The 12,712-nt window shown below is 41.0% G+C and overlaps 1 protein-coding gene across 1 annotated transcript; it reads right to left on the bottom strand.

Annotated features, from left to right (window-relative positions):
* Positions 1-1,259: 1,259 nt before the first annotated feature.
* On the bottom strand, positions 1,260-12,269 carry MAL2 (mal, T cell differentiation protein 2). Its single transcript, XM_057415251.1, has 4 exons — positions 12,021-12,269; positions 9,705-9,875; positions 4,598-4,756; positions 1,260-2,259 (listed from the first exon to the last, which is right to left on the bottom strand). Exons 1-4 carry the CDS (start codon positions 12,153-12,155, stop codon positions 2,188-2,190), a joined length of 537 nt encoding a protein of 178 aa, XP_057271234.1. The 5' UTR covers positions 12,156-12,269; the 3' UTR covers positions 1,260-2,187.
* Between the last annotated feature and the right edge of the window lie 443 nt (positions 12,270-12,712).

Here is a 12,712-nt window from a genome sequence, read left to right on the forward strand (position 1 = left end):
CCCACATCACCCCAGCTGGCTGCAGAGACAACAGCTCTGGCATGCGCAGTCTGTGGACCGCAGTGCACTTCCAGGTTGCAGGGTGAAGAAGAAACTACACCAAAGATCAGCTCCCATTTCCAACGTTGCTGTAGCTAACCTTACTCTTCTCCTTACTAATATTCATGCTGTGTCATGCAGCAAACTGCTACACAAAACTAGCATCAATGTAATTGGGCCTTGTCATGAAATCTTAGCCTTAATTTTACACATCCAGCATCAGGTCAGGCAAAGTTGTAAGGTAGTTTTTTGATACTTTCCAGAGACAGAATTAATAACCAGACTACTGCCATAAATATATTAAGTAAGTTTAATGCTTAGAGTAAGTTTTTTGTTACATACTTTAATCCATATACTCCAGTGTATTTTATACAATATGAAGCATTTTTAAAAGTATATGGCTATAGATAAAATGTTCACAAAACAAGTTTCAATGCAAGTAGAGAATGGGGGGGGGGGGGGGGGCCGGTAATAAATCAGCCAGAGTACAAAATCTTTGGAAGATAAGAATTTAAGGAAACAGGATATGCAAAATCATCCCACTGCAGTAATTCAGGACAATCAACTGGTTCCAGTAGTCAGAAGGAATGCCACTCACTGCTACATCATCCCTAAGAACCTGTACAGGGTCAGCAGGGACTGCAGGGCCCTGCTGGGGGTGGCTGACTCTCAGAAATCCTTCTACCTGGCAAGTCTGATAAAGTAACCTCCATGGCAGACACCCTGGTTGGCTCCAGGAAAAGGAGCAGGCCTGGGAATGAGGAAAGTCCTGTCTTCCCTTACCCAACCACTGCTGGTCTCTACAGAGTATTCAGGTACAATGGCAAGATGTGGTGAGCATGCTGTTTTATGAATGACAGGGAGCTTTTTTCTCCCAGGTGATCAATTTGGCACTATTGACAAGAGTAAAAATCATCTACTGCCATTACAAAAAGTTTCACCATCTGCAGACCAGCATGAGTGTCGGAGCAGAGCGCAATGCCATCCTTTAGTTCTGTTACATTGCTTTTCCATATAAAATATAGAATGCCATTATACAACATGGATATTCAAGAGAGGCTCAATTAAACCTCATTTGTGCCAAAAGCAAACTCCACAGTGGGCGAACCGCTCTGCATTCCTCTGCTTTCAATAAGACATTTGTGTAGGCACCTGTCCAAATAGAAACACCTTTACAACACTTCAGGTTTAGAATGCAACAAATAACAACACTGCAAGAATTGAGGTCAGACATTATTCACCATTTGGTTACATTCCATTCAAATGATATTGACTCACATAATAAGTAACAAACGCAGCACTTGAAGTAACAAATCCAAAGTTGTACTCTAACAAAGTAAAACAGCGCAAATATTCCTGTTAAACAAATATAGACCATGTATATACACACACACAACACAGATGCACTGTTTTAGTTTTGCAGTATAAATAGATCTGATTAAGCTAAACTCCTAAAACTAATCAACTACTGACTGACAGTCCCAGTTTCCATGTACTAAAGAACACATGAAGCTTTAAGGATCAGATAACCATAGGTGGATATGGCTATAAAAGAGTATCAAAAGATTTCACTGGATGTATATTTAAAATATCTTCTCTGTACATCAAAATTTATAATATACATACTAAGCTGGTATCACAAAGTCAGCTTGGGCTCTGACCACACAAGGAGCAGCACACAGAAAACCTATGACTCTAAAAGGAGCCTGAAGACCCCACCTGTGTGGAATGCACTGTAATGCTGCAAAATACTTAAGGCCCAATCCCAGGATTTAACAAGGGAGGAGCTTTTTAGCTGCCTATGCAGTTAACACATTGGTTTAGTTTCCATCTTCTTCCTCTTCTGATTTAGCACTAGAATTCTCTTATTTGCTAATGATGTATCTGTTTATCCCTGAACTCTGTAATACCATACAATAAGTATGCTTTTCATGAGTACAGAATAAAAGTAAAAATCAGAAGGGAAGAGATGCAAACTTGTTTTCTTTTAGGGAAATCCTTATGAGGAGTTATTTGCATTTCAGCACTTTGAAACAGATTTAAAGCAAAAAAAAATAAGTCTTTTGGAATTAGATTACAGTAAAACAGACAAGTAGCATTTAATTTGATCTGACGCAGAACACTCGGGCATCAACCTCTCTTCAAGTGCTATAGCCTCCATCTCCTTAATGCCAGGGCTGTGCTGCAACCATAACAAACAGCTGTTGCAAAGGCAAAAATCTAGAGGAGGACCAGGTGGGGAAGAAAAAGAAGAAAAAAATAAAAAAGTGAATCACACTTTATGTTGCTCTACATTTGGTTTGGGTTTGTTTTTTTTTTTCTATTCTAAATGAATACAGGAACACAAATTATTCAAAAGTTACCTCCCTCAGCCAAAATGCTTAAGGTAAAGACATGTTTAGCATCCTCTGAAGTCTTCTTATTAATCTCTCTGTTATAACTCTATATTACTGCTTTTCACTGACTTGCTGGCTTCAGATGACATTTTGAAATAGAATATGAAGCAGAATGTCTGCATAAGTTATGGAACAAAGTAATTGTGTGTAAGTACACTCTATTCTAGTTTTCTCTTACCTAGACTGATCAAACATTAATCTCAGGTTTCCAAGTGAATGCCTTTATCAGCAAACAGCTAAGAAGACATCTCTCTAAACAGAACCCTTTTACTTGCAAAAGTACAGAAACAGCTTCAAATTTGGCCTCCTTGACCAGATAACCAGCCATTAAATCAACTCCTGAGAAATGCCAGAAGTTAATATTGCCCAAGCACTGAACTGTATAGATTTGAAGGTCATTGCACAGCAAACCTGAATATGTAATGTAAACCAGAAGGAAGAAATGAGAAACTGAATTGCTGAAGTTTCTCATATTGTCAGGTGCTCATGATGGATTCTGTCTCTTAGAACATAAGAATTCAATCTTGTCATAACAACCTACCTACTTGCTTTCCACACAAGTGATAAACTGACAATTGAAGTTTTCAATAAATGCTACACCGTAGAACTATCACCCATATAAAATGAACATGTGTATTTTTATCACAATATACAAAAGTAATTTTAAAACACAAAATGTTAGAAATCTTTAGTATTTTTCCATGTAGATCACAGGACTGTTCTAATGAAGTGTTTTAAAGGATTACAGTTTTTTTCTGAGTGTCCTGACTTTTCAATGATACACTTCTGGAAAAAATGCAAAGACACTGAGGACTACAGTTATCTGATACACCATTTCTCAGCATCTCTTAATTAAAAATACTGAGGCAAGTTACAAAATAGTCTCCTCCTCCCCTATCTTGACAGGGAGTTGAGGAGCTTGAAGAACTAAAGTCTCCTTTGGAAAAATAGTACAGAAGGGGAAAAGAGTCTCTTGGAGTTCCCAATATCCTGTTGTCAGACAAAATGACTGAAAAGACCATATATTCAGTGGGACCTGAACACATTGAAGAAGGATTGAAGAGCAACAGTGTAAGATAAAATTTTGAGATACTTTCTTATTTCAAAGTCCTCCCCTAGTTCAGGTGCAGTTATGAGATACCACTCTGTCCTTTTGCCATGTGGCCATACAGGTAGCAGATGTGATCTAGTGTGTTACTGGCAAGTGGTGAGGCACTCTAGACTTAGAGACTGACATGCCCACCTCAAGTCATCAGAGACTGGCTTAGCCAAAGCAAAAGGCTTTTTCTTTTTATTCTCCTCTTGTAGAAAGGATGTGAACCTTACACCTTATTTTCATCTGTTTTTATCTTAAGATGAAGGTATTTCCTGTGCAAAATTAATGGTGCATTTAGTTTTAAAGACAATTAATACCCACAGAGGGTTTTAGAAACTTTATATATATATACAGTTCCCGGAGGTATGCAAGACCCTCTGGATGGTACGAAAAACATAACAGCAGTAGTTCTGGTTCTTTAAATTAATCCTACAGGCACACCTTTACTTGACTTTCAGGAGTCCAGCCAGGGAGAAAGCTAGAACCTGACTCAGCTATGCACACCCACATCACTAGATACAGTGATTCAGTGATGATGCAATTACAGTGAGAAAAATGAAGTCTAAGCTTAGCCTATCAATAAAAGCACTCTAACCTTTGCCACAAAGGACAGCAGAACCCTTACAGGTAACTTTTATATCTGATATAAGTCCAAGTTTTTTTCCTCATGGACTATCTAAATGATATAAAAGAAACCACTGAAGGTTTCCGCACAGGCATGAAATTCACACGATGCTTTGATGAAGGCTCAGTTGTTACCTTTTTCTTCTATTCCAATAACCAACATTGCTTTTACAAAATATCTCATCTAAAAATTATGAGCTGTAATGATCATATATTTACAACACTACAGTGAAGAGTAGCAACCGAGCACCTACCACATTAGTTTTAGCTTATTCCAATATTTTATGCACGTCTCTGATGGACACTGTTTGGTACTCTCAAAGGCAATCCCTTTTTTTCACAGCTCGTCTTTCTATTCCAGCTTGCTGTTACGTTCCCAAGTTGGCTACAAGGGCTCACAACAGACTTCTGTTCCCCAAATATAAATATATGAAATACGTACCGAGGCTGCTATGCTTATGTTATATTCATGATCTGCCATAATCTTCTCTTGTGAGGTGGAATTGAATTTGCGGGGAAAGTGATGCAGAGATGTAGTTGCTGCTTGCAGTAGAAAAGCTCCAAAATAAAAGACAAAAGTAGCCCCATGGAAAAGAAAATCCTGAAAAGCAAATGACAGACTCAGTTTAGGCTACAATACTTATCTAATTCTTCTAGCCTTAGTGCAAATGAACCCCACCACTGAAACATGAAACAAGTACTGACAGCATTACCTTTAGACAATCAGTGTTAAATCAATCTGAGAGCTTAACCTGGACAAGTTTTCACAGCTGCTTGCAGTTGTAAGCAATTCACTAACATAATTAGTGATAAGAGGCAACTCTCCCCAAACCATTCCTTCAAGTTAAAGGCATGTGATCATCTATATGTACATATGCTGACCTTTTAGATCACTTTAAAGCTTTTAGAGCTTACAGAACTCTCCCTTCATACAGTTTACATAAAAAAGAAGGGACATATAGGGCAAGTTCATCACAATTTAAGCAGTACAATACAAGCTTGCCATCCCCCAAATCCCTTCTTAGCTATAAGCTAAGACTCAGAAGTCCCCCTTCCACGCTTAGATTTTGCTTCTGTGAATGACCAGAAACACCTCAACCTTGATACAGCTGAAGTTTACTTCTTGATAAAATCAGAATCCAAGAACTGAGACATTCCTCAACTCTCCCTAACTTGGCTCTACATAAAATATAGTAATTTGGAAGTACTTAATGATGTTGTGGAATAAAATGCCCAAGACTTGAGAGGACAGGAGTCAGGATTTACTTAAAACATGCTTCTCTCTTTGCCTTATCTAGGCAATTCTTCCCTCTTCCGTGGTGAATGCTAGCTGAACACAAGGTTTAAACATCTAACTCTCATTTCTAATTCTATTACTGGAGCACATGAAAAAGCAGCTTTGGTGCCTAAATCTCTCTGTGGTTTCCACACGGCAAGAACCAAGAGTGCCAGTACAGTTTCAAAACGTCTAAAATATTCCTCCAAGATCTTCTGTTGTGAGTCTGCAAAACTGACATTTGCACTGCACGCAGTTCCTGAGTCCATTAAATATATACTCCGTGTCCATACCCAAGCAGGTCTGCAAAAGCCATAGACACAGTTTTTTAAGTTTTACACAAGTAAATGTATGCTTTTTGATGACATCCACATTATATACCCTATCTCCAACACTTTTAATTCACTTGAGTGCAATGGGCTACTAGTATGTCAAGAGTGAGAACCCAGGGTACACCATGTGCAAGTCCATCATAACAGCAGACAGCATTCATGTGCATTAGAAATTACTGTGAAAGATCCTTGCCTACTGACTATATCAAATATCAAAGTGAGAATGTGCTGCATTTCTCTATTTAGACAATTGTTTCCTTGTAGGTGTGAAATTTTCCTATTATTGGAAGATTTTTCTTTTCTAACTCATTAGTTGTTCCACATTTTACAGCAGCTAAAGCTTCTTGAATCACACCCTAGTCAGTTCTGATAAGTTACGATATAAGCTGCTGTAAATTTCCCATTCCAATTAGCTCAGGAAATGATTTTCTCTTAATGAAAAACCATCTGATCATTTGAGGTTAGGCCATAGAGTGCACTGCTTTTCCTAGTGACTGGGAATCCAAGTTTTGGCAAAACTGCTGCAGTAATTCCCAAGTTTTGGTTTTCCATTGATTTGGTATTTTTTTGCCTCTGTTCCCCTTCCAATATTTTAAAAACAATTACTTCCTCTTGGAGTATCACAAGAAAGCCCCGCTGACAGCAACAGAACTGAGAAGGGGGCAGAGGGTGGCTTCCTGACCTAACTGGTAGCCTTTATGTGCCACGCTTGCCCAATCTCAAGCTTTGGCCATAAGACACACTTCATAAGTCTCCAGCTCTGCTGTAACTTCTGTACCTCACAGTAAAAAATCCCAGGGACCTACTCTAGTGTGAGTGCACTGAAGCATGGGAGAAGCTGCAGTGCTCTGCTGCATCTGAGGAGGCACTCACCCCATCAGACATTTACTGCTGTGGCCTCCCAAGCTCACTGGAGCTGGCAGACACACTCATTTTTCATGCTGCTGCCTGCAGCACCACATCAGACCACAGGCTGGTATGTGTTCACTGTGTGACAAGTACTAAACCCCACATCACAACCTGAATTACCCATTTCATAGCACAAGTTCACCTTGAAAGGCCTGTGTCAACCCAGGCGTAATCTGGGACATCCATTATTCTTGGGCTACTAGCAAGCAACTATGTCAGTGTTATCAGCTGTATGCTTTTGGCACCACTGCTCGTAAAGGAGAACAAATAGCTCCATGAGGAAGACAATGCTGACTGCATGCAGGAGAGAGATTTTGAGAAGACGAACTTTTTCATTTCCTTCATTCTCCTGCCAAACCCTCTAATTTCCTTCGCCCGGCAGCAATTAGAGTGAAGCTACGTAGCATCAGTAAGGTTTCATGTTTGTATGGTTATGGTTTCTGTGACCAAAAACCCCCAGGGGTTTTTGGTTTTTAGTACCTGTTAGCATGGTGTCTAATCCTTCCTTGCCCCCACACGTGTACCACCATTGAAACCTCATACAAAGTTTATGTAAAACACTACCAGATCTGCATGTTATCTTAGTTCACATCTAATTTTGTAAATGAGTGTGTTGTGAGTCAGGCTGTAAAGGACAGTATTTATCATACCATCTGGTTTAATACAGTGATGTACCAAGCGATGTACCTCCCTAAGGTCTGTATTTTCTCTCACCTTTTCACTCTTGTAGTATCAAGATATCTACTGTGTATTAGATCTACATTATAAGTATTATAAGTAGCTCCACTGATACTAATGTAAAGTATTACTAAATGCAGGGTTGCCAGAATCCTATGCTATTTTTCAAACTTATATTTAAGCTCCTGGAGTCTTAAACCACATTTGTGCATTAACCTCTACTACTCCAATACAACTAAGTCATGACTCTTAACATTTTTCTAATGACCTGTAGCTTCTGTAAATTTAATTTATGAAATGGCAAACCCCATGTATTTATCCAAATGCCAACCTAAAGCAAACAGGTACAACTTTTTATTTTAGAAAATAAAACAATTACTAGAAACACTAAAACTATTTGCAACAGAAGGTAAAAAAATCCTCGTGAAGTGCTGCTAAATAATTTAGAGCCAACAAATTACAGACATTTGGGTACCTGAAAATAGTGGTTCAAAGATATATCTAGTGTTATTTTTGTTGACAGCTGGAAGGGGTTGGGTATCAGCTACCATGTTAGAAATAAAACAATTCACTCTGCATTCATTTATGTTGACTTAGTTATGACAGCTTTTTATGTTAAGTTACACTGCCCCACAAATGCAGCTTTTATACAAGTCATGTAGCAATTTCCTGACATAGAAAGTTTTTCAGCAATGTATCCCTTACAAGGGGACAAAATTAATAGTGTAACAAATTACTGCAGCATCGAGTAGCCAATGCGTAAGACACACTTACATAATCATTGTAAGATGAACGTTTGCATGGCATTTTCAATCTATAAAGGGCTATGCCCTCACCCAGCAACTTGTAAATTGACAGTTTCAATGAAACCTAGGACACATTATAATTTACTTAAGTTATGCACATGCTCAAGGGCTTTGTTGCATCATAACTTGTGAGGATGTCACAGCATAGATCCCTGTAAAGGTCTCTGTAATTGTAACTCATTATTAGTGTAATTACTGCCTGTATTGTGCTGGAAAGCTGACACTGTCTGTGTATTTGCTATCAAAGTGCTGAAGTTCATTTTAATAGAGTCCAGTCTTTAAGCACTGATGAGCTGCAGCCCCAAATTCATGAAGCATTAAACAAAAGGTTTTTAAAGCAAATTGTAAAGGAAACATCTATGAATAACTTGGAACAGGTAAGTAACTACAGATGTTGATACTGAAGCATGCAATTCCAGCTGTGATCAAGAAAAGCATCAATAGGTAAACTAAGCTGCATAGGAGGGAGGTGAAAGTGATTAGGAGTTACAGCCATTCTTAATATTTTAGAAGTTCAGGTCCTTTTGGAAGATTTTTTTGAAATCCTGATCATAGTTTTGCCACCTCTTATTATTCACTTCCAACAACATAAGAAAGTGATACCATCTCATACCCAACTACTTGAGAGCTAAAAACCCGAAGTATAAAACAGATTATGCCAAGAAAGGAGCATGTAAATTAGCAGTCAATAACCTGATGTATCCATGTGGTTGGCAAAAACTGGAATGAACAACTTTCCTTTTCTAACAGAAAGGTACAGACTGTGAGAACTATCGGCCCAAGCCATAACAATCCATTACATCAAGAATCAAGTCATGTCTCCACAATGAAGAAAAGCTGAATAGAGTGTAATTATTTGTTGTCTTACCAGGTTTCCTTTAAGAAAGATAAACTTTAAGCTTCCTAGAAAGATGTTAAGCTATATCATACTACAGGTTATGCTGCCTTTGACTACCTAAGGTCTAACAACCACTCACCAATGCTATCCCTGGCTTTAAGGAGTTGAACCAAAAGTCAGCAGAAGACTTTCAAGAACTAGAGGAGATTTCGTGGGTTCTTTAGTCCAGCCCCTGCTATCTCAGATAACCACATCACACTGTGTTCATAAATGTATCACTTCCTTTACGCTATTACATGTACCCCCATTATTCACAGAGTGTTGCTATGACTTCTTTAATAGTCCAGAAATGTTTTCCCATTTCCAGTCTGCGATTATTTCTGTCCATACATACGAATTTGTTGCCATGCCTTGTTAAACTAGTTCTCTTCCTGCTGCTCACTCATTTTATGTGCTCAGAGAGGACAAGCATACTCCTTCAGTTTCAAAAGCTGGACTCTTTCAGCATCCATCATAAAACAGGTCCTGTATTTCATCCATTATCCTTATAGCCCTGCTCTTCCTTTTTTAAGTTTTGAATTCCTGTTTTGAAAACCTTTCCACTAAAACAGAAGGCCTGGCATTAAGACTATGGATCAGTACTTCTCATGAAATGATTTCCAGTTCACAAAATGAAGGGAATACTCAAATAAGTAAAAAAAAAATCTTACTGTCTGGTTCCAGTTGACAGCGATTCTATTTGCATAACCGAAGAGGAACACACACAGGAACACAATGGACAGGAACCATGCAGTCACTGCTACAAACATTACCCATCCCTGCAGCAGTGGCAGTGGAACTCGGGTAGAAGCTACCAAAATCCAGACTATTGTTCCAAACAGCTGCAAGGAGAGAAACACAGACAATGAACAGACAACTTTTATTCAGTCCTTTCTGTGTAAGAACTAATACCACCAATCAACACATTCTCAAATTACTTTTAGAAGCCAAAAGGCAACACTTCAAATGTACTCAGAGGGCCCAAGTGCCACTCTCAGAAATGATAGGCACTAAGTGGTGACAAGACGAACCCACTCTGAAATTCTTAAAAGCTCTAATCTTGTAAATGGGATTTACAGACCAAGGTGACTTGTGTGGTGATGCTGAAAATGTTACCCTTATTCTCATTTTGTAGGAAATATAATAAATGTGAAAACATGACTCACACACACACACAAATCTTTCTTGATTTACTAGTTTGCATGAGAAGGATGTACATCAGATTTGGATTCAATTTCATACTGTTTAGTTTTGCAGTCCTAAACAGATGAAATATAGAAAAGAGATGAAACTGCATTTTCTTTTTCAATGCATTTGTAATAAAAAGGACAACATATTAAGCAATAAAAACTAGAATACAGAATAAGGCAAGTTGTAAATTGTGTGATAATGACTAGAAAAACACTCAGTTTTCCAGAATTATTATAACCTAGGGAAGAATTCAGCACCACCAATTTTCTTTTCAGCATGCTGATCACAGTTAATGAGTGGTGGGGATGCTATGCTATGATGGGCTGATAGAGAATTTATGTACTCTATGGCTTGCACAGCTTAATCAGCTCTTGGCCTAAGGAAGGTACTATTTCTCCCTGCAAATCCTGTCTCTTTATAAAAAAAAAAAAAAAAACAAAAACCTGGAGAAAATCTTAATTGCCATCTGAAATATATTCATTTTTTTACAGGAAGATTTAACTTCATAATCCAGCCTGCAGTGTAGTGACAGCTACGATCAAGACAGCAACCAAGCAAGTTACTATTTCCCCGCTTTAATTCCTACAGATTTACAACTACAAAGTCAGGGGTTACATTTTCAGATTCGGAGAAATTTCTTTTGAATTAAGGTTGGATGAGAGATACCTTTCAAAAGATGCCTGGTATAAAATTAATTGGTTCCTTTCTCATCTTACATTGCAGCACTGTATATCTAAAGATGCACTGCTAGTCTAGTTTAAAGTTCCCAAGGGTTTATGTACTAGCCTTCAAGTGGTTCCCTAGGGTTCCTTTTTTTAGCTGCTGTGAAGAACAAAACTTTCTTTAGTTTCACAAGACTACAGGTGTCTGTTACTCAGAGACCAGATAGTGATGGGCAATGAGGAAGCAGAAGGGATAGCACAAAGCATCTGTTAAACAAAAAGCAGAGACACATGAAATGTTTGCAGTACTCTGAACATGCAACCTTGCAGGCTTCTTTAAAAATACATTTAGGCAACTACTGTAGAGACTCAGCGCTCCTTGCTGCGCTGTTTCCCTCATACTGCCCACTGCTGTCCACTTCAGGTAGGCTGTCAGATGTAGAATACATTGGCCAACCTAATTACCCTTCTGTCCCTACTGATTCAGTACTTGAGACCAGGACCCAAGCAGTAGTCTGCTATGACCCCACAAAAAAAAAAAAAAAGAAAAATTATTAAAATCAGATGACTTTTGCCAAGGTTTTTTTTTCTCCTACTACTTAGCACCACTGCAGAGCCTCATACTCAGCCTTAACTCAAAAGTCCTCCAGTAAGGTCTAACAGACCCATGAAATTATACTTGTAGGAGTTTGCACAGGACCCGTAACACACTCAGGCAAGAACCGGCATAACTCGCCATGGCGGGTTTGGGTCGGGCACTCTGTGCAGCCCAAAGTCCTCGACAGCTTAAACAACCCCCATGTAACCTATCTCCACAGCCCCTGGTGCTGCCGGCCAGGCCGGGGGGAAGCACCTCGCCCCACCGACACCGATGGGAGTGAACACGCCGGGGCAGGCTGAAGGGAGCGGGGCCGGGTCCTGCTGCCCTTCCCGGCACAGCCCCGTGTCCCAGCCACCCGCCCGGGACCAGAGCAGGACAGCCCGAGAGCACCCCGCTGCCGCAGGCTCGGCCGCCGCACCTTTCCCTCACACAAAATGGCAGGTGAGGAGCGGGGCTGAAGCTCGCCCGTGCCACCGGCTGCGGGGCGCTGAGGGGAAGGAGGGCCGGTGCCGCCACCCCTTGCCCGCACTCACGATCTCCAGGAAGATGACGGCTCCCGAGTAGGTGCGCAGGATCTCCAGGCCGGAGGGCAGCGTGACCCGGGGAGGCGGGAAGTAGGCAGCGGGGTTGGGAGGCGGCGGCATGGACGAGGCGCTCCTGGGCAACATGTTGCTGTGGCGGCGGCTGCTGCCGAGCGCGGCGGGGACGGCCGAGCGCGGCCAGGTGGGCGAGGAAGAGGTGGCGAAGGACGGAGCAGGTGCGGGCGAGCCTGTGTGCACCGCCCCTCCTGCCCGGCCCTGGGCGGGTGGACCCCGCCCGCTCCTCCCACCTGGGCCTGGGCGGGTGGATCCGGGTGCCGGGGACAGGGCCTGCCCCAGTTACCGCGCCCGGACTGCCGCAGATGGAGACCTTAGCAGTGCGGGGGGGCACGGCTGTTTGTGCCCGCAGGGCGCCGTGCCCCGCAGCCGTGCTGTGCCCCGCAGCCGTGCTGTGCCCGGCCCGTGGATTTCGGCTTCTCTGGTTGCGCTCTGGAGCGCAGCGCTCCCGTTCACTAGTCCCGAGTCGGACCCGGCCACACTTGGGACGTTATTTCCTGATGTCAGTCAGCAAAAGGTTGTTACTTTTCTTCTGGTTACAGATATTTGAGGCTTCAAAATTATGAGGTTGCACCATTTTTATGTTTTTTTTTAAGGAACCTACTAGGTTGCCCATTTGAAACACCAAA

This window comes from Pezoporus wallicus, unplaced genomic scaffold (assembly GCF_028554395.1).
Source record: "Pezoporus wallicus isolate ANWC-B61680 ecotype Strahan unplaced genomic scaffold, APGP_CSIRO_Pwel_v1 contig_3812, whole genome shotgun sequence".
Taxonomy (NCBI): Eukaryota; Metazoa; Chordata; class Aves; order Psittaciformes; family Psittacidae; genus Pezoporus; species Pezoporus wallicus.

Bases quoted from the DNA above. Each gene is read 5' to 3' on its own strand.
- MAL2 (XM_057415251.1), bottom strand. From the start codon at position 12,155: ATGTTGCCCAGGAGCGCCTCGTCCATGCCGCCGCCTCCCAACCCCGCT. The intron at 4,757-9,704 runs GTAAGATTTTTT...TTTGCTTTTCAG, and splicing joins CTGTCAACTGGAACCAGACA to GATTTTCTTTTCCATGGGGC. The intron at 2,260-4,597 runs GTACGTATTTCA...GTCCTCCTCTAG, and splicing joins ACATAAGCATAGCAGCCTCG to ATTTTTGCCTTTGCAACAGC.